Source organism: Dermochelys coriacea, chromosome 5 (assembly GCF_009764565.3).
Source record: "Dermochelys coriacea isolate rDerCor1 chromosome 5, rDerCor1.pri.v4, whole genome shotgun sequence".
Taxonomy (NCBI): Eukaryota; Metazoa; Chordata; order Testudines; family Dermochelyidae; genus Dermochelys; species Dermochelys coriacea.
In genome coordinates this window covers 128,778,358-128,802,704 of record NC_050072.1, presented here as the reverse complement: position 1 = coordinate 128,802,704, position 24,347 = coordinate 128,778,358, and the positions used below count along the sequence as shown (strand labels likewise).

Here is a 24,347-nt window from a genome sequence, read left to right as displayed (position 1 = left end):
TTCCCAGCCATTTAAACAAACAGAATCTAACGCATATCTAGCTAGATTACTTACTAAGTTCTAAGACTCCATTCCTGTTCTGTCCCCTGCAAAAGCATCACACAGACAGACCCCGACCCTTTGTTTCTCCCCCCCCTCCAGCTTTGAAAGTATCTTGTCTCCTCATTGGTCATTGTGGTCGGGTGCCAGCGAGGTTATCCTAGCTTCTTAACCCTTTACAGGTGAAAGGTTTTTTCCTCTGGTCAGGAGGGATTTCAAAGGTATTTACCCTTCCCTTTATGTTTATGACAGCAAGGATAACTTGAAAGTGAATTGTTCAAAGTAAATTCTAAATTAGCAGCATCTATCCTGGCCCTTCTATTTACATCAGACTGGGAAAGGGAAAAAGTGCCAAATGAGTGGACCAATGGGGTTATAGTGAAGATACCAAAGACAGGACCTCTCGGTGATTGTAATAACTGGTGTGGTATCACACTTTTATTTTGCCAAGCAAAGTATTGTGTAAAATCATAGTCCAGGATACATCAGAAGCAGTTAATAGCATTCTCAGAAAAGAGCAAGCTGGTTTTTGGAAAGGGCATGGATGCACACACCAGATCTTCAGTCTACGAAACATAATAGAACAGTACTTAGAATCGCAACGGCAACTCTACATAAATTTCATAAATTTTGAGAAGGCTTTTGATGGCAGTCATAGGACCAGTCCATGGCACATTCCGTGGGCATATGGAATTCCATTCCATATAATCAACATAATCAAAAGCTTCTATTTCAACTTTACATGCAGTGTTGATCGACGTGAGCTCAGTTTTGAAGTCAAAAGAGGAGTATGTCAGGGGTCTGTCATGTCTGTTATCCTCTTCAACATTGCCATTGACTGGGTAACGCAGCGTACAGCAGAAGATATGCCAAGAGGTACTCATGGACACTCTTCTCATCTCTGGAAGACCTGGACTTTGCAGATGATGTTGCTCTCCTATCACATACCCAACACCATATACAAGAAACAAACAACTTGACTCAACGCATGCAGCCAGCAAATTGAACTGAAAGTCAACCGCAGTAAGACAGATCTCATTACCTTTAATACTGCCTCACCATCATCAGTACAGATTGAGGCTTATGTTCTCACCAATGTAGAAACATTCACATACTCTGGCAGCACCATCAGCCAGGACAGTGGAACAAGCCAGGACATCCGCAACCGAATCAATAAAGAGAGGAACACCTTCAGGAGCTTAAATGCAGACTGCAAATGATTAAAATACAACACCAAAACCAAACTCAAGATTTATCAGAGCTGCATTCTTTCAACACTACTTTATAGTACAGAATGTTGGGGAATGAGAAAGTATGACATGTCCAAACTGTCTTCATTCCATACAACCTGCCTCAGAAAAATGCCTCTGTATCTTTTGGCCCAGAACAATCTCAAACCAAGATCTATTGACACAGTGCAGCCAAGAGGATCTGAACACCATCATTGCCAGGAGGTGTTGGAGATGGATCGGTCATGTGCTTCGGATGGAAACTGATTCCATCACCAGAGTAGCAATAAGATGAACATCTAAAGGCAAGCGAAAATGATACTGCCTGTAAACAATATTACAAAAAGCTGTGGAAGCTGAGCTGAAAAACCTGGGCCATAGCTGGGGAACCATTGAAAGATTTGCCAGAAACAGACAGGACTGGAAGAGCTTCACGGCTGCCCTAAACGCCAGAGGTATAATAGGAACATAATGATGATGCCCTAGGAACTGAGCTAGCTTGAAAATTGGGCCTCCCATGGAAGAGTGGAAATAGCACTGGGGGGAGGTTGTCAAATGACAAAAACTTTGTGATGGGGGGAAAAAAGTGACATTTATTCACATGCGCTCATGAAAAATGGTCCCTTTTAGACTAATTTGAATGGTCAAACATTTTTGATTATGGTGACTTTTCACTCATAAACCCAAAACAATATATTTAGGGCTGCAATTTCCCATGTATCTTCTCAGCCAAAAGGTGAATTTTTGCAGATGAGAGGAGGAATTTTGATGGCCATCTGTTCAGCTAGAGTATTGCTAGACATTCTGTTCCCACACACAGAACACTCAGACAGGCCGGGATTTTGCAGCTTGGCAGCTAAATGGGCTTATTTTGATTTTGCCCAGAACTGAGTTTGAAAAAGACAGATTGGCTAATAACAATTAGAAGAGATTGCAGATGAGCTCTGAGCATGCTCAGCAGGTCTTGAATAAACATTTAAGCAGAGCATAAGGAGGGTTTATCTCTTGTGACGTAACAATAAACATTCTCCCTGAACAGACTGACAAGTGTGTGTGTGTGTGTATATAAATCTCTCCTCTGTTTTTTCCACCAAATGCATCCGATGAAGTGAGCTGTAGCTCACGAAAGCTTATGCTCTAATAAATTTGTTAGTCTCTAAGGTGCCACAAGTACTCCTTTTCTTTTTGCGAATACAGACTAACACGGCTGCTACTCTGAAGTCCTGGGAGTGCTTATCTGGGGCCATTTATAATCCCAAAACCCCACTACCTGTATATAGTGGTATGTCTACATTGCAGCAGGGAGGTGTGACAGACTTAAGCTAGCTCAGCTCGAGATGCTTGGTTAAAATAGCAGCATGGATGTTGTGACACTGGCTCAGGCTATAGCTTATAGCATGCTAAAAATAGCAGCACGGAGAGTGTGGTGTTGGCCACCACCAACACCACGCTCTCCGTGCTGCTTTTTTGAGCATGCTAGCTTGAGCTGAGCCATTGCAAGTCCGCTCCTGGAATCGGGCCTCCTAGCTGCCACACATGTCCCCTCAGGTTAGAAAGGTAGAAGGGTGTAGTGGGATAGGCAAGAGGCAGCCTGGGTTCTGTTCCCGGTTCTGATGCTGAGCAAGGATCAATCACTTTCCTTCCCACCCTTTGTCTCTCTTCCCTATTTAGACCAGGAGCATCCTGGCCCAGGGACTGTCTCTCACCAGGAGTTAGTACACCTCCTGTGCATCCCAGGATTGAAATATATCGGTTCATTCAGCAACACTTACATTTTCATTTGCAAAAAAATTACGTTTCTGGGCATGAGGTGAGTCTGAATGGATCCCTGCATGGGACAGCCCCTTAAAATGGCAATGCCACCTTCTGGGTTCTCGGGAAACTTCATCTGCCACGGCAACAGGCAGGGCAGAAACTCCTCCCCATCCACAGGATCAAAGGGGACACAAATACAAAAAGATTGTCATGGGTACTTGATCTTTTACCCTCACTAGAATTAGATCACTGACCCAGGATGCTCTATGTACCACACCCAGGTGTGGAGTTCCCTGTCTCACCACCAGGCTACAATGATAGTTGGCATATCTGCCAACATCCAGAGCTGGCTTTTAGCGTGATGGCCCAACAAATCATCCCTTTAAAATAAGCTGGCTTCTTGCCCTCCTGAAGAAAAGCTCCACCAGTTTAGCTTGCTGACAGCTACCAACCAACGAACGAAGCTTACTCATTTTTGATGGGAGCACAGAGCCAAAGGTCAGGACCCTGCGGGTTGTTCCAGTTAGGAGGAGAAAATTGATGACGGAGGCATACGTTTCTTTGATGCAATCCCGTTCATTTACAAAGAACATACCAAGTCCAGTTTCCCTGAACACAGCAGGAGACAGTGTCCTGGCTCACAGCCTCTTTTAGCCAGCACCGAGTCCAAAATCTCTCTCTAGGCTTTTTTCAGGGCCATGCTACCAGTTCTTTGGCTGTGTCTGGTGCTTCTTTGCTGCTTTCTCTCCTAGTGTCTCTCGTCTTTCTGCTGTGTCTCTCAGACAACGGGACAAAACAGTGTTCAAATCCAACCAATGCCTCTGCCCCTGCATTTTCTATGTCAGGAATTCCCCTGGGCCAGAGGTTACCGGCACCAGTTCCAAAGAGGTTTAACCCAATGCATAACATCATGCTCAGGTCAGAGACCAGCCCTACCAGCCCCATGAATCTCAGCAAGCAACAATGACAAATGCCATTGCCCTATCTGTCCTTCCCACCTGTCATCCTCCCATTGGAAAGGGCTGGCTCCCATCTGATTGACAAGTCATGCCACTGGGTTTTCTGGAATTACTGCTTATTTGTACCAATGAAAGTGGGATCACGCTCAGGCACAGAGTTTCACAGTGCTCTAGAGTATTCATATTCAGAGTCACACACATGCTCATCTATGAAGATGCCCCACTCATTTCTGTCACTCCCAGATCTTTCGGGTATGTCTACGCAGTCTGAAGCAGGGTGTGAGTCTCCCAGTGCCGGGAGACAGACTTGCATTAGTGGGGTTTGAGCTAGCATGCTAAAAATAGCAATGTGAATGTTACACCTTGGCTGGTACTTGGGTTCTCAAGGACCCCCAGCCCGCTAGGCTGTAGAGGCAGCGCTGCAATATCCACACCGCTCTTTGTGGACACTAGTTCGAGTCCCACTAGCAAGTTAGCCTGCCTGGGCGGAGAGGTTCATTTCCAGCTGCCGTGTAGATGTACACCAAGTGTCATCTGGATTAGGAACCTGGCTTTCTCTTGAAAACACCAACTGAGATACAGCCTGCATGTTCACTCTGGCATGAGGTAATGAAAACAATCCTATGCTGTTTATACTGAAAATATCATCTGAAAAAACCACAGGCAGAAAAACAAAATGAACGCCTCGTTAGAGTTATCGTCAAGCCAAGCTGTATTTTTCATCACGGAAACCAATATGCAATGAGATTGTCCACCACCGGAACCTTTAAAAAACACCCAGGACCCACCATGAAAGTGTTTGCCGCCAACATCCGAGCAAGCACAGAGTCACCATGGCCAGGCATCTGCTCAGACCCGTCACAGCAACGTGCATCTCCGTCTGCCCAGCCATTGTGACAGCTGCCGCTAAGGTGCGGCTTGAGGCATCCAGAAAACAAGAGGCAGCAGCAAACGCGTGTTTGTGAGTGAATCCACTTTAAGGGCCAGATGCTTCCCTCAGTTAGCCTGGGCAAAGGCTGGGGAGGGCCACCAAGAGCAGAATTTGGCCTCAGGTGGTTTTAGAATTTTCCACAGGGCAAGAAATTGTCCACTGGGTTCAACATCTGTAGCATCTGAGAAAACATGAACAGCCTCACCACACATCCACGCCTCATTTAATCCCGGGCTTTTAGTGAAGCTGCAAGGCTTAGAAATGCCAGCCCTGTTCAAATGAACAATAACCAAGCAGCCAAATCTCTCACAGTCCGTAGCTGTGACAATCTCACCCCAAGTTTCTAGAACCCTGCCCGAGAAGTTGAACCCCACCCCCATAAAGCATCACAAAGGCGCCTAATAAATCTTTCTCCTAATAAATCTGTTTTGTCCTGTTGTCCAATCTTTCTGCCTGACCGAGCGGGTTAGAGCTTTCTGGGTAGGAAGCTGCAAAGCGCACCACTGTGGGCAGGGCCTGATTTACACCATACGCGCCCCTAGGCACAGCATCCTCAGCTCCCCCCCCCCCAGCTGACCTTTGTGTTTCCCATAACAACTAAAACAAAAAGAAATATAAACACAGCCTCCCTGGGAAGGCACAAGACCCTCTGACACGCAGAGCGCTCCCAGCCCCCATCAGGACACAGCCCGCCTGCCCCAGGCAAGGTGAAAGGGGAGGACTGTACCTCTCCCCATGGCGAGTGTTTTCCAGCCCTACTGCAGCCCGGCGGCAGCCGCACTCCGGCCCTGCCCATGCAGGTGAATGAGGTTCCAGCCATGCTCCTCCCGCTCCCCCTGTGGCACAGGGCAGAGGCAGTGGGCTGGCCGAGTTTGGCAAGGAGCTGGGACTTCCCAGCACTTTCAGCCGCTGCCCTGCCTGGCTGGGGTTAACAGCACCCCCAGGTGGGCGGGCTCGGATACATACCCTGCTGCAGCCCCACACGCTGGGTGGCCACCAACCCACACCAGGAGCCCGGCTGCCCGCAGGGGAGCTGTATGAATTCACTTTTTAACTTTTAACCCACTTTTAGGCGGTCCTAGAAACCCGGCTCCCCTAGGCACGGGCTTACTGTGCCTAATTGGAAATCCAGCCCTGTCTGTGGGTATCAAAGTCTTGGATGAACATTCATATGCTGGTGCCATTTGTTTCGATTAGCCAGCTCCTTCAGTATGGCTTTCAGGGGCTTGTGAAATCACGAGGCGGATATTTTAGAGCGGGCTGGGCTAACAAGCAGGTATAATGCAACATCAACCATGGTGTTTTACGGGGGAAGGTTAGAAGTCTTGATCAAGAAGTTTTGAACGTGACTTTTGGATGCCAAACTTGAGACCTCTTAGAGGGTGTTGCCTAGAGTAGTGTTACATCAGCATGGACCAGTCTTAATCAAGTGATGACTCAGTCCCATCACATGACCCCTAGAGTACAGGCATTGGTCACTTGCCTTTTGTTTCTCCATGGACATGTGTTGTTCCTTGCTTTCTCCTGGTTTCAGACCAACCCTACCGCACTGTCAATCTTGATACAGCGAGTTCAGTTATTTCCCATCCCCCTGGCCTGAAATTATTTTCTTTGCACCATCTTCACCCATTGCTCATTTTTTGGCCATTTCCCCTCAGCACGATTAACGGATCACTCTATGTTGACCATGTGCTGATTATCACATGAAGGCCCAGCCCTGCACGGGGGGGGGGCGTGCAAATGCATGCTGTTACATCAGGAGCTGTGGCAGAGTTCCTCGCTGGCATTGTTGTCCTCTTTAACCTTCCTTGTAAGAGTCAGGTAGTAGCTATAGTTGAAGGAATTGAAGAAGCAGTGGCTTGATCCAGTACGACAAGCAAGAGGTTCCAATCTGTATCAGAAAGCTGTTGCTTCTGCTCTCTTTTGCTCTGATTTATGAAGTATGTCATTAGACTAAGGCTAACATTTTCAAACATGCCTATGTGATCTAGATGCTTGAGAGTCTAAGTCTCATTATCAGAGGGTAGCCGTGTTAGTGTGGATCTGTAAAAGCGGCAAAGAGTCCTGTGGCACCTTATAGACTAACAGATGTATTGGAGCATAAGCTTTCGTGGGTTGCATAAGCACTTTGTCGGATGCATGTCTCATTAACAGGCCAGTTTCTCAAAGGTATTCACAGGTGCAGACATGTGCCTAGTGAGATTTTTCAAAAAGGGTCTAAGTGAGTTAGGCACCTAACTCTGATTAAAATCAATGTGAATTAGACATCTAACGTGCTTGATGCTTTTGAAAAGCCCACTAAGTGCCTAGCTGGCACTGTAAGGGTTTAAATACCTTTGAAAAATCTGCCTCTACTTTTCTTTTGAAAATGGGACTTCGAGTCCTAAGTTACTTAGAGGTTTCTGAAAATGTCCCCTGGTCTATATACAAAGACATACTAGTTTAACCAAAAGTGTCATGTTAAACCGGTTTAGGCAAATCTTTGTGTCTGGATGCTCTTAGTTTGGCTTAGACTTGGCTTATAGCAGTTTAGTGTACAGGAGGAAGCTAATGCAATATAACCAGTTTTAAACACATGGCTGTGTATCCACACAGTGGTTTGCCCCAGTTTAATTAAATTGGTTTTTGAAATTAGTTTAAGTTAAACCACTGCGACTTCTGTGTATGGTTGAACTCTTAGAATGCTTTGTTTTCTCCATACTGCGTCACTGACTACTAATACCGAGCTCTTATAGAGTGCTTTTTATCAGCAGCTCACAAAGTGCTCTGCAAAGGAAGCTAATGTCATTATACCCATTTTATAGATGGGGAAACTGAGGCACAGAGGGAGGCAAATGACTTGTCCAATGTCATGCAGCAGGCATGTGGCAGAGCCAGGACTAGGTCCAGGGTTCTTGAGTCACGGTCCAGTGCTCTATCCACTAGCCCTTACTAATACCAATGTGAATAAGAAATAGCCATCACTCATGTGACTCTCTCGGCAACCTAACAACCAGTGTCATTATGCAGAGCATCAACCTTGCTCAATGTTTTTAACTACAAACCTACATAACTGCAGGGCTTTTAAATGATTCACATTAACCAGCCCACAACATTTGCCCTGTGTCTTTTCTTGGAAGAGTGTTTTATGTGACAAAACACAGGTTTAAGAAAGAGAGCGGATTGCACCAATTTGTGACTGTGATGGTTTTGAGACACAATAAGCCAGGATCCCAGTCGTTGTTGCAGGCTTACAACAGGATTTTGCTTTTCCCATTTGGGAGCAGATAACACAACAAAATCAATCTTTCATTCACTCGGGGGTTTTAGCAGGACACTAGCTCTTCAGGATTCTGTTTTCTGCATCCTATCCGCACCCTGCCTTTCTGAAGATGTTTCATTGTATTGTATTTAAACACATTACAGGCACTGTTGAGGGGACATTCTGTAGGCCCTGCTTCTGCCTCATTTTACAGAACAATGACAGCTTAATGATGTGAGACCCAAACACAACTATAAATGGGCTCCTCCATCCATCATACCATTGTATTGTTCGCTTTCCCGTGCTTTGCCGTCACTGGCTTCCAGCGATAGGATTTTCATGCATGCTCTGCCTTGGCCTAACTCTTGACATCAGTGGATATTTCACCACTGCCTTCAGGGGAACTAAAGGCCCAGCTGAAACATCTGTCCTAGCCCCATAGCTGTGCCAGTGGAGAGCATCTGGGCTCTCCATTGTGGGTCAGATCCAAAGCCTTCATTGGGCTTTGGGTTGGACTTGTAGTGGGCAGCCTGTCCTCTCTCACAGGGCCCCTCCACTTTATATTTTAATTCTTTCTTGTCTTGTCTCTCCAGCTCCCACTCACCTTCCCAATCGTGTAGGCTGCAGTCTGGTTCATACACTTAGTTATTTTTGTGCCAATCGGTTGCTGAGCAGAGAGTGGGCATGACTTTCATACTCTGGTGAAGAACTCATCAATGGCCAGTGGTGAACTTGAACTCAGTCCTCTGTGCCCGGGGATTTCGGGTCGGATGTCAACGAATGTGTATTTGGGAGTGAGTAGGATTGGGGCAGTTGCTCCAAACATTCCTGTGCACTGGCACTGAAGCAGATCATAATAAGCATGTTGGGCTCTCAAAACCTTAGGCCCAAATTCAGCAAGGTATTTAAGCACAAGCCCAGCTATATGTATAAAATGATGGGGTCTAAATTAGCTGTTCCCAGTCAAGGAAAAGATCTTGGACTCAATGTGGACAGTTCTCTGAAAATATCCTCTCAATGTGCAGCAGCAGTCAAAAAAGCGAACAGAATGCTGGGAATAATTAAGAAAGGGATAGATAATAGGACAGAAAATATCATATTGCTTCTATATAAATCCATGGTACACCCACATCTTGAACACTGCATGCAGATGTGGTTTCTCCATCTCAAAAGAGATATATTGAAATTGGAAAAGGTTCAGAAAAGGGTAACTAAAATGATTAGGGGCATGGAATAGCTTCCTTATGAGGAGAGATTCATAAACAGGGCCGGCTCTAGGCACCAGCAAAACAAGCAGGTGCTTGGGGCGGCACATATCTAGGGGTGGCATTCTGATGCCAGCCATGCCGCCCCTAGAAATCTGCTCCCTCCGCCCCAGCTCGCCTCCGCCTGCTCTCCTGAGCGCGCCGCCCTGCTCCACTTCCCCCGCCCCGCCAGGCTTGCCAAACACCAAACAGCTGTTTCACACGGCAAGCCTGGGAGGGAGGGAGGAGAAGCCGAGCGGCGGCCTGCTCAGGGGAGGAGGCTGTTGTGGAGCGGAGGCGAGCTGCGTTGGGGAGCGGTTCCTCTACCCCCTCCCTACTACTTCCTGCACTCCCCCCACTCACCTCCGCTCCGCCTGCTCCCCTGAATACGCTACCTCTCCCTCTCCTGAGAGGTGAGTGGGGAGCTGGTGCAGGAAGCTTTTTGGCCCAAGCGCAACTAGGTCTAGAGCTTCGCGTCACAACAAAGTGTGTTCCTTCCAGATTCAGGGGACGTCTATCAAACCCAGTCAATGCTCTGCAAATCCTAGATGCCTCACTCAACATCCAGCTGCTCAATAGTTTGCAGAGTTATTATAACCTGTCCTTCCTTTCAACAGTCAAGAGGTTTTTTTTTGATGGTGAGGGGAAAAAGCAGGGATATTTTTCCTCCTGTCATGAGGCTTAACTCCTAGTAACAGCAATCCATATGGATTTCCTATTGGCTTTGTCTCAGGAGCCACATGATGAATATACATGATGTAAAGGATATACTTGTATTGGCTGAAAATGCTGCATAGACTAACAAGAAGGTCAGTCTGATATCCAGTACTCACTCATGGTCCTTCCTAATCTTCAGTAGCTGGCAGAGAAAGTATCACCTACTGTACGCTCCCAAAGAAAATATTTCCTACCAGATTTTAATTCCCCACATGCTGTTTTTACACTGTGTATCTCCACTGACTTCAATCGTGTTACTTCTGATTTGCATCAGCATAATTTAGAGGAGAATCAGGTCTTTAGAGTCTTCAACAACCTGACAACTTGTATAAACACGAGAACTGGATTCGCTGATACAATCAGTTTCAAAGTAGCTCATCTTCTCCCTGGTTTAAGCTTCAGATCTGCTAAACTTCCATAGGTTTTGATCCTCCACCTTTTATAGGGATGTCTTTTCTGGTTTTCCCAAGGAAAACTAACTAACAATAACATAGACATGTATCAGAGGGGTAGCCGTCTTAGTCTGTATCCACAAAAACAACGAGGAGTCTAGTGGCACCTTAAAGACTAACAGATTTATTTGGGCATAAGCTTTCGTGGGTAAAAAAACCCACTTCTTCAGATGCGTGGATCTGAAGAAGTGGGGTTTTTTTACCCACGAAAGCTTATGCCCAAATAAATCTGTTAGTCTTTAAGGTGCCACCGGACTCCTCATTGTTAACATAGACATGGTTATAACTTATGGTTAATTACCTGTGGCTGTAACATTATCTTGGTGAAGTTTGGACAAGTGAAAAAAAATAACATGCCACTGTTGTTTTCTGGCATATGCAGACTCATGCTTCTAAATTACTCCACCTCCATTTTATTTGCATATGTACGAGTGAATTTTCTTCTCCCAGTTCAGCATGGTAGGAATTTAATATGAAAGCACTACAAAAAAAAAGCATGAAATCACTTTATTTTTTTTTATTGGCTGTGATTCCATTTTAAAAGAACATCATATCACTTATCCATGTCATGCAGAAAAAGGTAGCACGCAAAATTACAACTGAAATTTACATTCACAAAGTCTCTAAATCATCTTCTGGCTGCTTGGAAGGTACTGCATGCATCTTGGAGACACCTGGGGGCATTTCTTTTAGAAAAAATGCACCAGCTAGTTAGAGTTTCGCCTTTGTGTGTGTATATGTGTGTGTATGTACGAAAACAAGCTTTTTTTTTTTTAGAGGACAGTTACTGAAACATTTTACCGACTCAGCACATGAAAAACATTATCTTGGTAACAGAGTAAAACAGATACAGACACATTTCAGATACATAGGACATTACATTCAGGTCACAACAGTTGATTGCAAACAACAGTTATATTGGTGCGGTAAGCTTGTCAAAAAGATGTGGTCAGCAGCACTGGTATGGTCTTTCTTTGACAAAGGGAAGGGGATGGGGAAAAACTAGGCTAACATACAATACTAGAAACATAGACAGAGAAACGCCAGAGTGATTTAGCACATGATCTGTTCTCTTTTTTTTAACACAGAGTAGCATTCATAATTAATATTGCAGTCTGATTTCATATGGCTTTCTCTAAAGATAGATGTAAGTCCATAAAGGGCAATGTCAAATTAAATTAGCTGCCCTCCACAAAGTGGAGACCTCTTGATTTTTTTTTTTATTAAATAGAAAGGTCCTGGAGTTATGGAGGAGAAAAAACGGCAAAAAATAAAAATAAAAAATGGCCGCCCACCTTTTTGTGTAAATAAAAACCAATCAAAATCAGAAGACCTCATTTTCCTGAGATTGAACATATTGGTGATGCAAATAAAACGATGGCATGGAAAGACAAAGAGATATTCAGAATCCAAACAATGAACCATTTCTCTTTGGTCTTAAGTGCTTTGACATCTGACTGAGCGCTGAGCGTGTGGCATTTTTACAGTGCTCTTCACGTTCATGCAAAATGCAAGTTAGCTAAAGGGGTTGGGGGTGATGATTGTCAAATTCGGGGTGGGGGAAGTGCCCATTTCAATTTCATTCAAAGCTGTTGAGGCACTTTGGAGCTGGAGAAACCCTCTGAGCTGACCAATAACTTAGTCAAGGTCCAAAAAGTAATTTGAGGCAAATCTTGTCAGCACATGCTGCCTTTCTCTCCCATAGGGACTGACCTGTATGTAATTCACAGGCAGAGTATCCTATCCATCAGGTTTATTTTCTGGACAAATGACCATATAAAAACTGTGGGCTCAGGCCTGCTCCCTCTGAAGTCCATGGTCAATGGCAAACTCCTGTTGAGTTTAATGGCAGAAGGACTAGACCATACATTGGGAGCTCAGGTGAGAGGGATATTGGCTACAGCTGGGATGAGCTGGGAAACCCTGCTATGGCACTAATAATAGACCGTGTGACTTTTGCTAGACAAATGACTCTCCCAATTCTGCTTTATGATCCTGATTCCAAGACCAGTGGAAAGACTACATAGGCCCCATATTTTTGCGCAATTTCAGTGTCCTAGGAGGCCAAATCAAAAAGAGGAATGGAAATTTTAAAAAACAAACCCACTTGTCCCCCAGGAGCAGCAACTCTTACTCCTGATCCGTGAGACCATGCAGCAAAGGCTCTTGTATTAGCTATTCCAGGACCCAGTCAGTGAATGGCTCAACCGCTGTGACCCATTTGATTAAACCAAAGTCTTGTAAAGTCACCTAGAGCGGGATACAATGATGTATTTTCTCTCCGCACGGCAGACCCTGAAAAACCCAAGATAGAACAACAAGACAAAAGAAAAGGCAAGACCGCAGGCACTGCTTGTGTCTCGGAAATAGAGCTTGCATGGAGAGGAAAGCAAATAAACGCCAATGGCCAAAGGACGAGTGGTGTTTAAAGCAGGAGAAGAGTGTGCAATGTCCACTTACTTTGTGGAACCTACTGTAGTTTTTGCAGTCTGCTGGGGGTGAGGATGGCTTTAAGGATGAGGAAGGATTCTTATACTTTAAATGGAAACAAGTGGGAGCTTGCTAGCTCTGGAAAGGGAGAACTGAGCGCTTTCATTAGGAAATGACAAATCACGGATGGCTGCTCTGGTATCAAATCTAGGTACACGGATAAGAAACAATGTGGGCGATTGAAGTCTGAGCAGGGAAATTCATCTCTCTTTAGTGAAAGTGAGGGCAAACAATTCTGAAGCTATCTTAAGAAGTCACAATATTCTGCTTTTGCCCATGGGAGGCTGACCTGCAGCTCTCAGCATCCAGCACACAACTTTCCTGGGGCTGGTTTCTAAATCCCATTCCTACTCTAGCAAAGTCTCTGGACACTGACTTCGAAGGAAAGCAAAAGTCCGTCAGCATGCGCTAGGGGTTTGGAGCGCACTCATTACACCGGTCCACAAGTGGCAGAGAGTGTACATCCTGCAGGCAATCTGTTGCAGTTGGTGTGTGTGATTCTCTAGGTGATGCTAAAAGAACTGCGTTTACAGCCTTATTCCACCGCCCCTGCTTAAATCCAGTACAGCTTGCTCCTACCTGGCTCGTGTAAGAATCTAATTAGGAGCCGAATTCAGCAAGATGCTTAAGCATGTGTCTAGCTTTAAGCATATGACTAGTCTCACTGGAGCCAATGGAATTACTCAAATGCTCTCTGTGGAATGTAAGGACCGAGTTCTCTGCTGGTACTCCGCTGGTGTAGCGCCGCTCACTGCAGGGAAGTGTAATCTGTCTATACCAGCAAAGAATCTGACCCCCAAGATTTTATCGAGCTCAAGAAAAAATAAAGTTCAGAATGGGTATTCAGAGCAAAACACCTCAGGCCAGACTCACAGGTAATAAAGCAGGCACACCTCCACTGAAGTCAACAGCAATGCATCCGCTAACCCCAGCCTGAATTTGCACCAATCCTACAATTTGGCTGTTGATGAACAGGATATTTTACAATGGCAATCCCAGGCGTACTTTACTCAACAATCAGTTTTATAGTAGCAAATTAAAACGTCTCGTTCTCAGCACCAGTCGGCAACAGGCACACAGAGCTGAATTACGTCTCCTACTAAATCTGCAGCTATGGGATATTTTCCCCGCTGCCGTCCATGCTAAGTGGCTATTTACTCGCAAATATGTTCGAAATAACGAGTAACCATTTGTTTTCCAAGCCTGGGCTAGCACAGGGCATGTGGCAGTGTAATTCTACCAGACAAATGATCAGCTTGTTAGAATTCTCCTGAGACAGTTTCTTTTCTCATGAGATCAAGACATGGTGCCGACCAGAAGCTCCAGACATTTACCGTGACTCTGAGCTGAAAGAGTCCCAGAACCGAAGGTCAGCTCTATAAATACCAGACTAGATGAAATGATGACTAACTGTGTAACAAATAAGAGTGTACACATATACTCACTGCGATAGCAAGACAGCATCGTCTGGGGACAATGTGTTGTCTGACACCATTAGGTTGGGAGATATTCTAAATCCATCTGAATTCGAGAAGGTTTTAAATGTGACAGTAGGAAAGTCCTAGTCCCACCTTCCCATCACTGGGTAAATACGCAAGTACCCAACGATGCCACCCAACATTATAATAATACTTAGCCCCTGTGCAGCACTGTACAAGCATTCACCTGTTGACCCTCACAACATCCCTTTGAGGTAGGTAAGTATTATTATCTCCACTGTATAGATGGGGGGACTGGGACAGAGAGGTTAAGTGACTTGTTCAAGGTCACAGAGGGCCTCAGAGTCAGAATGGAGACTAGAACTCAGGAGCAGTTCCTGCCTCCCGGTCCTGCTCTCTGACCAGAAGCCCACCCCTCTCTGATGCTACCTGGGGGAACAGAGCATAGCCACAGCATTTGCTGGAGCTGGAATGCCATTCCTGGAAACACAGCTGAGAACGGCATGATTGAATATGCCACTGGGGATCTTTGCCCCTGGGTTGGGAAGTTCTGTACTACAACACCACCGAACCAGTCTGGTCTAGATCTAATAAAAGCACCGTCCACACTACACTCTGGTCATGCTATTCATTGTATGGCTAGTCCCAAAGTAACAAGACTCTTGCTTAGATTCTGAGGCGGCTGGTTTCTACCATCAACACCTGATGTAGAAGGCTCAGCTCTTCCACAGCTCTGAGAATGGTGTTGGAGATAGGAGTTGCACATGGTTCACTTTCCAAATGATCTCTTATTTATGAGGGTTATGGAATAAAATGGAAAAGGTCTGTTTCCATGGGAGATGGAGGCATCCCTTGCTACAAGAGATGTACCCAACAATGAACAATCAGGGTGGCTTGATCATATTAAAAATTATAATAATAATTAAAAAAAATGAAAGAAGCCACTGCTCACTGTTAGTGAACACTCCTTCCTGCTTTGGGTGGAAACAAACATGAGGCTTTTCCTTTGCTCTGTTTAATGTACAGTTGCCTTATTTAACATACATAGTACTATGGCTTATAATATAAGTTGTGTAGACTGCAGCTCGTTAATCCTTACATCCATTCAGAGGCGTCTACCGGATGTGACTATGTACAAAATAGGAATGGATGGAATCTCAGGGGACCAGGGGAGAGGTTGGGGACTGGGGTTAGAGTGGAGGAAGAGACTGGGGTTGTGTGATGTGTGGCAAGATTGTAAATTCTCATTTGAGAAATGAGAAATCCATTGCTTTACTGTTCATGACAGTCTAACAGGCTGCAGCCATTACTTCTTGAACATGTCTTGAAGAGGGCCAGGTAGATATTTGATGACTGTGTCTAGAATGCTCTCCTCTTCCTCCTCTTCCTCATCCCCACAGCCGGGGGGTATGGCCTTCTTTGGACGCGTCAGACTCCCCTCAGCATTGGCTTCTAGCGCGGCCTGGGCCTCGGCTTCTCTTTCTTCCTTCTTCTTTATCCCGTACTGCAGGGGAAAGAACATACTGTCAGACACCCGGTGAACAGAGCGGCGGAAGACATGAGGGGGTCCGCCAAACATTGACATTTGCTCTGACAAGGATCCTGGCTCACTGCAGCACATGGTGTTAAATAATCATGAACCTTTAAATAGGAATCTACTTCCAAATGTCAGCTCAGCCCTGCTGTAGAAACTTGAGGTACGAATGAAAATAAAACTATGCCTCTGACTGCTGCAATATCTGAATAATTGTTAGCAGCCTTCTGTTCCCTACATAGGGAGCAGAGACATCCTGTTAAAAGCAGTCCCTCCTAACCACTGCCCATTACTCTAATGGTTATGTCCCTCACCAGGACAATACAAACTTGTGTTTTTTAAACTTTAAAACGTTTGGGTGGCATTATCCATAGTGCTCGTTGTTGGCATAAGGGTGTGTCTACATGGAGACACTCAGGAAAGTTAATCTGAATTCACTTTTAAAGTGGATTAGTTAAACTACATTAAATGCCTGGGTGGATGCCCTTATTCAGTATTTACAGTGGCCTGAATATAGTTTAGCTTAATTTGCTTTGAAAGTGAATTAAGCCAAACCGAATTCAGGAAACTTTAATTTGGAAGGTTTCAGAGTAGCAGCCATGTTAGTCCGTATTCGCAAAAAGAAAAGGAGGACTTGTGACACTTTAGAGACTAACAAATTTATTTGAGCATAAGCTTTCGTGAGCTACAGCTCACTTCATCGGATGCTCAAATAAATTTGTTAGTCTCTAAGGTGCCACAAGTACTCCTTTTCTTTTTAATTTGGAAGTGGTTTAATGCAGGTGAACTAATGCACTTCAAATTTACACCTTTAGTCAAATTGGATTAACTTTCCTGAGGTCAGGTCTACACTGCAAATCTGTACCTCTACAATGATGTTACTCGGGGCTGTGAAAAATCCACACCCCTGAGCGATCTAGTTATACTGACCCCATGTAGACAGCACTGTGTTGACGGTACCTGAAGACAAGCCCTGAGTGTCCACGGGTAGAAAAACCCTAATACTAAACCTGCAAAGTCAAGGGGAGCTTTACCCCTGGGAGCAGAGTTAGGCCAACACTATGCACAATTGAGAAGGACTCGACGCAGCACAAGACTTTGGTATGGCTACACTACAGAGAATACACCAGCATCACTACAGGGCTGTAGCTATGTCAGCATAACCCCATCGTGTAGACAGCCTACACTGATTGAAATGATTTTTCTGTCGGTGCAAGAACACCACCTCCCTCAGCGATGGTCGCTAGGTTGACAGAAATGATTTTTCACACCCCTGACCAAGTAGTTACGCCAGTCTCAATGTTTCATTTTCTATCCTGGGACCAGGTGGTAACAGTACTGTGGAGAAAAAAATGATTAGCAGCCAACAGCAATCCATGAAAGCAGAGGGGTGAGTTTTGCAGAACCGATGTGGCCCCGTACCTCGCCTCTTTCTTATCCTTTAGATAGGAATGAGACCTTTGAACTCAAAACATACCTTCTTCTGAGCTGCAGCCACTGTAGGCACAGCAAGCTTCTGTACTCCTGTGTACGAATCTGACTCATTACTGTTTGAACAGAAACATTCTCAAGTCTGCAAGTGGAGTGGAGATTTGCTACTGTCCCTGAGAATTAAAGTCATGATGCCGAGACTCTACATGAGTAACAGAATTTTATTCTAGGGTTCTATATTTAAACAACTGCATTCACTAGAGAAACATAAGACCTGCCAGACTGGGTCATAGAATATCAGGGTTGGAAGGGACCTCAGGAGGTCATCTAGTCCAACCCCCTGCTCAAAGCTGGACCAATCCCAAATTTTTGCCCCAGATTCCTAAATGGCCCCCTCAAGGATTGAGCGCACAACCCTGGGTTTAGCAGGCCAATGCTCAAACCACTGAGCATTTGAGCCGATGCTCAAACCTCCCCCGCTCCCTTTTTTTAAAAAAAATACAAATATTTATTTATTTATTTATTTATTTTTTAAAAGTATCCTGTCTATGACAGTGGTCAGAACCAGGTGTTTCAGAAGTAGGCATAAGATTGGAAAGGTCTTGGCTGCCAAGATTTGGGTTTGACTCACCTCAAGGAATAATTTCGATATCACCACTCCCAATTCCCCGATGGCCATTACACTTTTCAGGGTAGTTTCAGACGTTCCTGTGACTTCCAGAAGAAGTTGCTTTGAGTTTACGGGAATATTAGAACAAAACACTTCAGCTCCAACAGTTATGTACAAACCTACAGCATCCAAAATACCCTTAAGGCACTCTTGTAAGCTCATTTTCATTTCAATTTAGCTGAATGAATGAAGAGGAGTCTAGAGGTAGCTGAGATTTTCTGTGGGAAGACCTGTCTGCCTGCTCTGAATGCATCCATAACCCTTCCTTCCATCTTGCCCACATTCTAATCAAAGCCCTGAATGGAATTGAGATTAAATTTGATACAGCAGATTCACAGGGTGACTAACTAGCCTGAACCTCTGTAAAGGCCAGCAAAACACTTTGCAAGAATAAGTGTTTTTTAAAAGAAAATTACATGGGATTTCAAAGAGCTCAAAGGATTAGAGTGGCACAAAGTGCTCTGTATTTTCCTGGTATCATCAGTACAGTGCTGTCGAATAGGCACGCTGCAGATGCACTTTTCATGATTTGCTCTTTTTATTTCTTCCATTACAAAGAGCTGGCGTAATTTATTGTAATGCCAACAATTCAGTTCTATTCTCTCGCAAACTCTACGACACCAAAGTGTGGCAGGTCTCATCAAGAAACTCCTCAACATTTTCTATTGAAGAAAAGTTTTCCTGCCTTCCCTCCCCCTCACCATTAGATTTTAGAGTGACAGATTCCCCAAATTAATACAGGAGATTAAAGGAACGCTTTCCTTAAAGTCCAATTAATTGAAAATGCTAGCTCCGTTTTATGTGTGTGTCGGGGATATTCGCCTCATTATTTTACCTCTGTTTGATGCTAGGCAGCACTCGAATATCTTCCATTCAAATCCAATGACATTTCATGGAAAGGTTATTTAAGACAAATTATGCTTTAGTTAGGTGAGGGGCCAATGGCAGCATTTTACTGCCTTCGTCTGCCAAAAGATGGGGCGCAGAAGGAATGTCCGCTGGTGGGGCATTACAGAGGAAACAACTCCGTGAGCTGCTCTGTGTTGTTCAGTTAGCTGACAAATGTTAGATTATCTCCATCAAATATGCACGTCCCTATACTTGCCTTTTGTCTGAAATCCCTCTCATCCTTCGGTTATACCAGATCTCTGAGTGGGCGAATTGGTTCCACCCACTGTGTTAGTCCTGATTTCTCTATTCTGCAGTGGTCGTCGGAGACTTTGTGGCTCTGTGCCAAGGAAAGGAAAATGCAGATTCTAAGTATGCCTTTTGATAACTCTCAAACGCTTTTGTCAGAGTGCCGGTAGCCTGAATACGCAGGTGTCTTTGTACATGTCACAACAGCTGCACGGTGTCGACCATGTGCTCCACAGAGGGCGGCATCCCCCGGTGCAGAGGGCCAAAATGAAGATTCTTCACCACGTACCTTGCAAGTTCAGTCTATCGAGTGGGGTGGGGACTGGCTCGTTTACAGCATGGTAAAGCTGGGAGTCCTGGATGTCACTGCTCATACATGTTTGTCTGTTCTTCCCCAGAAGCGGGCATGCGATTATCCAGAGAGCGTCCACAGTCTGCGGGCCGAGGGAGAGCCGTGAACCATCGCCATGCACGTCTGCTCTGAATGGACTGGACAATGCGGCGTGTGTCACCCAGCACAGCACAGGGCGTGCGAGCTGGACCGGGCAAGCGCATAGCCCGGCGGCAGGAATGGAAGCACTGTCTCATGAAACCTCCTGCCACCAGTACACACTGCAGTCTGAAGTCAGCAAAGAATTTAAGTATGGGCGTAAGTATAGGCAATCTGGGTAAGTCCCACTGGCTTCAATGGGAGTGAAGCACATTTAAATGCTTTGCTAAAACGGACCTTGGGCAACGAATCAGGATTAGGGCTGCTGAGAAGGACAAGAAGAGATTGCATGCCTCTCGACAGGGCTGAATGGTCAGCCAGAGACTTCCTTCTGCACGCTTCACCCTGCACTACGCAGCCCATAGGTGCGCTGGCTGCCCCCCATAGCACCCCCCCCCAGCTCTTTCCCCCAGCAGAACTCAAAGCCCTTTCCAAAGGGAGGTCGGTACTATTATCCCCCAGTTACAGATGTCTTATCTATCCTTACACAGCCCAGTTTGTTATTCCCCATTCACCTTCGTTCCCACAAAACCGAACGAGAACAACAAAACATTACTTTTTTAAAAAAATACAAGCAGAAAACACGAAAAAGCACGTTCCGAAAAGATTGTCGATGGCCTTTTCTGCTTAATTGTATGTATGAGGAGCTTTAGATTGGCAGCAGAAGCTAAACCAGTGTGGCGGCTCCTCCTGCGAAGAGCTTCCCGTCGCAATTACGAATTCTGGCGACCGCATGGGCACTGTTCAAACTGAAACAAATTCACAGTCCCAGCTGGGCTGCAGCGCTGACCTGGACTTCCCTGTGCACCGAAACACGCACTGGGGGGCGGGGGGGGGGGGGGCGGGGGGAAGCGATATTTACAAGAGCTAAATATCTGGTTTTGCACTGAGGGAAACTGACTTAGCTTCCCCAGGTGAATAACTGCTTCCACAGGTAGCGAAAACCATGTCAACTTCGCTTCGGCTGCAAAATTATTTGAATGCTCATCAGGCACCTTTCTATTTCAAGGATATTCTGTGATTGTCCTGGAACAAGCAACCAATTATATAGATTCGGAAAGGTTTGCTTGACATGCCACTTGTTTGTTGCTTATATAAGCTTGTCTCAGAATCAGCTGCTGTCATCCTCTACAATTCACTTGACAGGCAACGAAATTAAAATAAACGTTGTGGGCCTGATTGGGGAAAACTACTAAATATGCTCGGAGTCAGTGAGTTAATATATTAATTTGGTGGTCTCTGGAAATATCCATGCCAACTCCCGTCACGATTAAAGAATAATTGCCATTTTGCTCTGTAATCATTTCAAACTATTTCAACTTTTTTTGGCAGATAATTATTTTGCTCTCACCTAAACTATGATTGGGGTCCTTGCAAAACAGAAGTTAACACACTACAGCTATTTCCCTCCGCAATTTCTCTCAGGTTACCCCACAGCACGCTAGGGTGTGAATCTACAGCACCCCGACTTGCCGCGGTGACGTCCCACGTGGGCCTAGATTCAGAGTGTGGCTTGGGTGCTACAGGACTTTCACTGCACCGTAGCTGTAGGTTCGCACCCTGGCTTGCTACAGGGAGTCATAGACTATCAGGGTTGGAAGGGGCCTCAGGAAGTCATCCAGTCCAACCCCCTGCTCAAAGCAGACACACAGTAACTTGCCAGGTAGCCACGTCAGGTGTTTATGTTCAGAGCAGCTGTTGGAAGAAATTCTCAAGTTGCCGGCAAGTTAAAAATCCATTTAAGAGGGACCAGCAGCCAAAAATACAAATGTCCGTTCCGTGGGTGAGATCTCCAGCTGGCGTTAATTGGCAACGAAATTGACGTTGCTCCATTGAACTGGTGTAAACCGGTGTCACTCGATTTATGGCACTGGGGTAATACCAGCTTAAGGATCTGGTCCGTTATCACTTAGCCCAAATATGAAAGATTTCCTTAGATGAACAGTAGAGACCATTGGTGTTAACTGTTGGTATGTCCCGGCACACAAACTGCCTGCCACCTAGCCGGGACTACTCTAATGAGGGGGCTCTGTGCCCTCCCTGCCCCCAGGCTGCCCCTAAGTTCTCTCAGGGGAATGCCTAGTGGGTTCAAACGTGCCGGGATTTTGGATGGTGCCAATATATGCCGTTGTATTTGGATTTACGAATAGTTTCTTTTATAATAACAAAAACCCTTAATTCTGAAAAAAACACAACAGTATGGGTCTGTTTGTTTGTTTTTTTGCTACTTTGTTCGTATTAATTAATTTAACGCCATAATGAAACTCAGAGGTGGGAGAGAAATAATATGGAACATTACTGGGGATACATTTTAGTGTGGAAGAGCTAAGAACCTAGCACCGAAACGGATCCATTTAATTTCTGGCTCTGCCGAGGGTTTCTGAGGTCAGCACATGAAAAGGATTCACATGTGGTCATCCCAAATGACTCTGGAGGGGCTGCCAGACTAAACAGTGCCTGGCGATCTAGGTAGTGTGGTGGGTTGAATGGAAAAAGGAAGGTAGAGAAAGGATTTTTAGATAACATAATGGGGTACATATTTAGCACCGCACACGGGGAATTATGCAGCTTTCACCGGCTGCCCGGGCACAGCACAAAAACGTTTCCCTGAGTTTGAATTTTCGTATCACACAGTCCCGTAGATTTCGGTGCTGAGTCGTTCCCGTGTTGATTAAGAGTTTATTAATGGTAGAAAAAAGCCAGGCAGAACCTGGTCTGCCTGGAAAATGTGCTCCAAGGCCAAATGGTCCGGTTGAGCATGCACAACTCAAGAGCAAAGCAGTCAGGGTGCAAAAGAGACAGGAAATAAAATACCAGGAAAGATGGCAAAAAAGGGGGGGGGTTGTTTGGTGATGGGGGGAGTTTGGGATCTCACCCCCTCCCGTCTCTTCTATCTGCTTAGTGCCTGAGGTGAGCTCAGGGAGCAGAACTTACCACTAGGGGCTGCACCCTGCAGAGCTTCCGGCGGCTGAGCTCATTGCATATAGACCAATGTCTCCTTGCATCCCTCCACTCCCATCCCCTTCTATTTCTGGGACTCCCTGCAACTCCCCTCCCCCTGCCCTCCTGGTAGGGGCTCTGTGTGCCCCCTACTTCCCCTCCACCACATGCCAGGAGGTCTGTATGTCCCTCCCAGGTTCCCCTCCCACCTCTCCAGGACAGGGGCTCTGTGTGTCCCCCCACCCCAGGTTTCCCTATCACCCCTCCATGCCAAGGGCTCTGTGCCCCCCCCCCAGGTACTCCTCCCTCCTTCCATGCCAGGGGCTCTGTGTGTCCCCCCGCCGGTTTCCCTTCCCACCCCTCCATGCCAGGGGCTCTGTGTCCCCCCCACCGGGTTTCCCTCCTACCCCCTCCATGCCAGGGGCTCTGTGTGTCCCCCCCAGGTTCCCCTTCCCCCTTCCATGTTAGGGGCTCTGTGTGTCCCCCACGGATTCCCCTCCCCCCTTCCATGCCAGAGGCTCTGTGTGTCCTTGTTTGCCCCCAACATTCTTACGCTGAAAGGTTTTAATGGCTGCCATCGAGCCCAGAGGCGGATTAAGTTTTACTGGGACCCTGGGCACAAAGAGACCCCAGAGACCCAGGGGTGCCGGAATCGGGGGAGCCAGGGAGGGCCATGCCCACCCACTTTTTAACATGGGTGTAGTAACCTTGGGCAGGCACAGAGCGGCAAGGGTTGGGCTTAGCAACAGGGGAGCTGATAACATGATCAGCTCCCTACTGCAAAGCCCAGCCCCTGGGAGCAGCACCAGCCTCTTCATGATGGGGGGCTGAGGTGGGTCTTACTCCCCACTCACCATGGGGCCCTGCCCCCTGCTCCTCCACTTGCCCCAAAGCCCCACTCCCTGCCCTGCCCAGGGAGCCTAGGCCGCTGTGGGGAGACCTGGACCTTCAATCTGCCCTGGGCAGTGCACCCTGGGGGGGTGGGGACATGGGCTGGAGGCTGCTGTCAGCCCCCCCACAACGCCCCTGCCCATGGCCAATTTTTATGTCTATTATAGTGGTATGTAGAGACCCCACCTGCCTTTCTGCTCAGTGCTTTCCCTGGCATACCCAGGGACAAGCCTCGGCCCAAAGGGCTCACAATCTAAATAGACAAGCCAGACAGAGGCCTAACACAAAGGTGAAGCAACTGGCTCAGCTTTGCCCAACAGGTCAGTAACAGAGCTAGGAACATGACTTAGGTCTCTGGACTCACAGCTAGCTAGTAGACCATGCTCTGTCTCTGTGTGGTGTAACATGCTCTCTGTGGCAGGGGCCTGGTTTCATAGAGCTCAGCAAAATGCATAGCACCCCGTGAAGGGCTAGGTAACTAGCAATGAGAACTATTCATCAGAAATCGGGGTGGGGATTTCCCTGTCTACACTGAATACATTAGAGCTCAGAGCCCCTTCCTGATCCCACTCAGTCAATGGCATGATTTATGCCGTGTGCTGGTATTCAGTGTGAGATAAGAGGGGTGGAATCTGGCTCACCGCTTCCCCCCAAAAGGGGTCTAACAGTGAAGCTATAAATAGCTGCCAACCAGTCTGTTCATTACAACACAATAAGATTTAGAAGCAGGATATATGCACTGCCAGGCATTGAAAGAA

General features: G+C 46.2%; 1 protein-coding gene across 1 annotated transcript in view; it reads right to left on the bottom strand.

Annotated features, from left to right (window-relative positions):
* Nucleotides 1-11,322: 11,322 nt before the first annotated feature.
* Nucleotides 11,323-24,347, bottom strand: part of CPLX1 (complexin 1) — a 215,017-nt gene continuing 201,992 nt past the window's right edge. Inside the window, exon 4 of the mRNA XM_038403842.2 lies at nucleotides 11,323-16,000. Coding sequence (XP_038259770.1) covers nucleotides 15,803-16,000 — 198 coding nt within the window. The 3' untranslated portion in view covers nucleotides 11,323-15,802. The remainder of the gene's footprint in view (nucleotides 16,001-24,347) is intronic.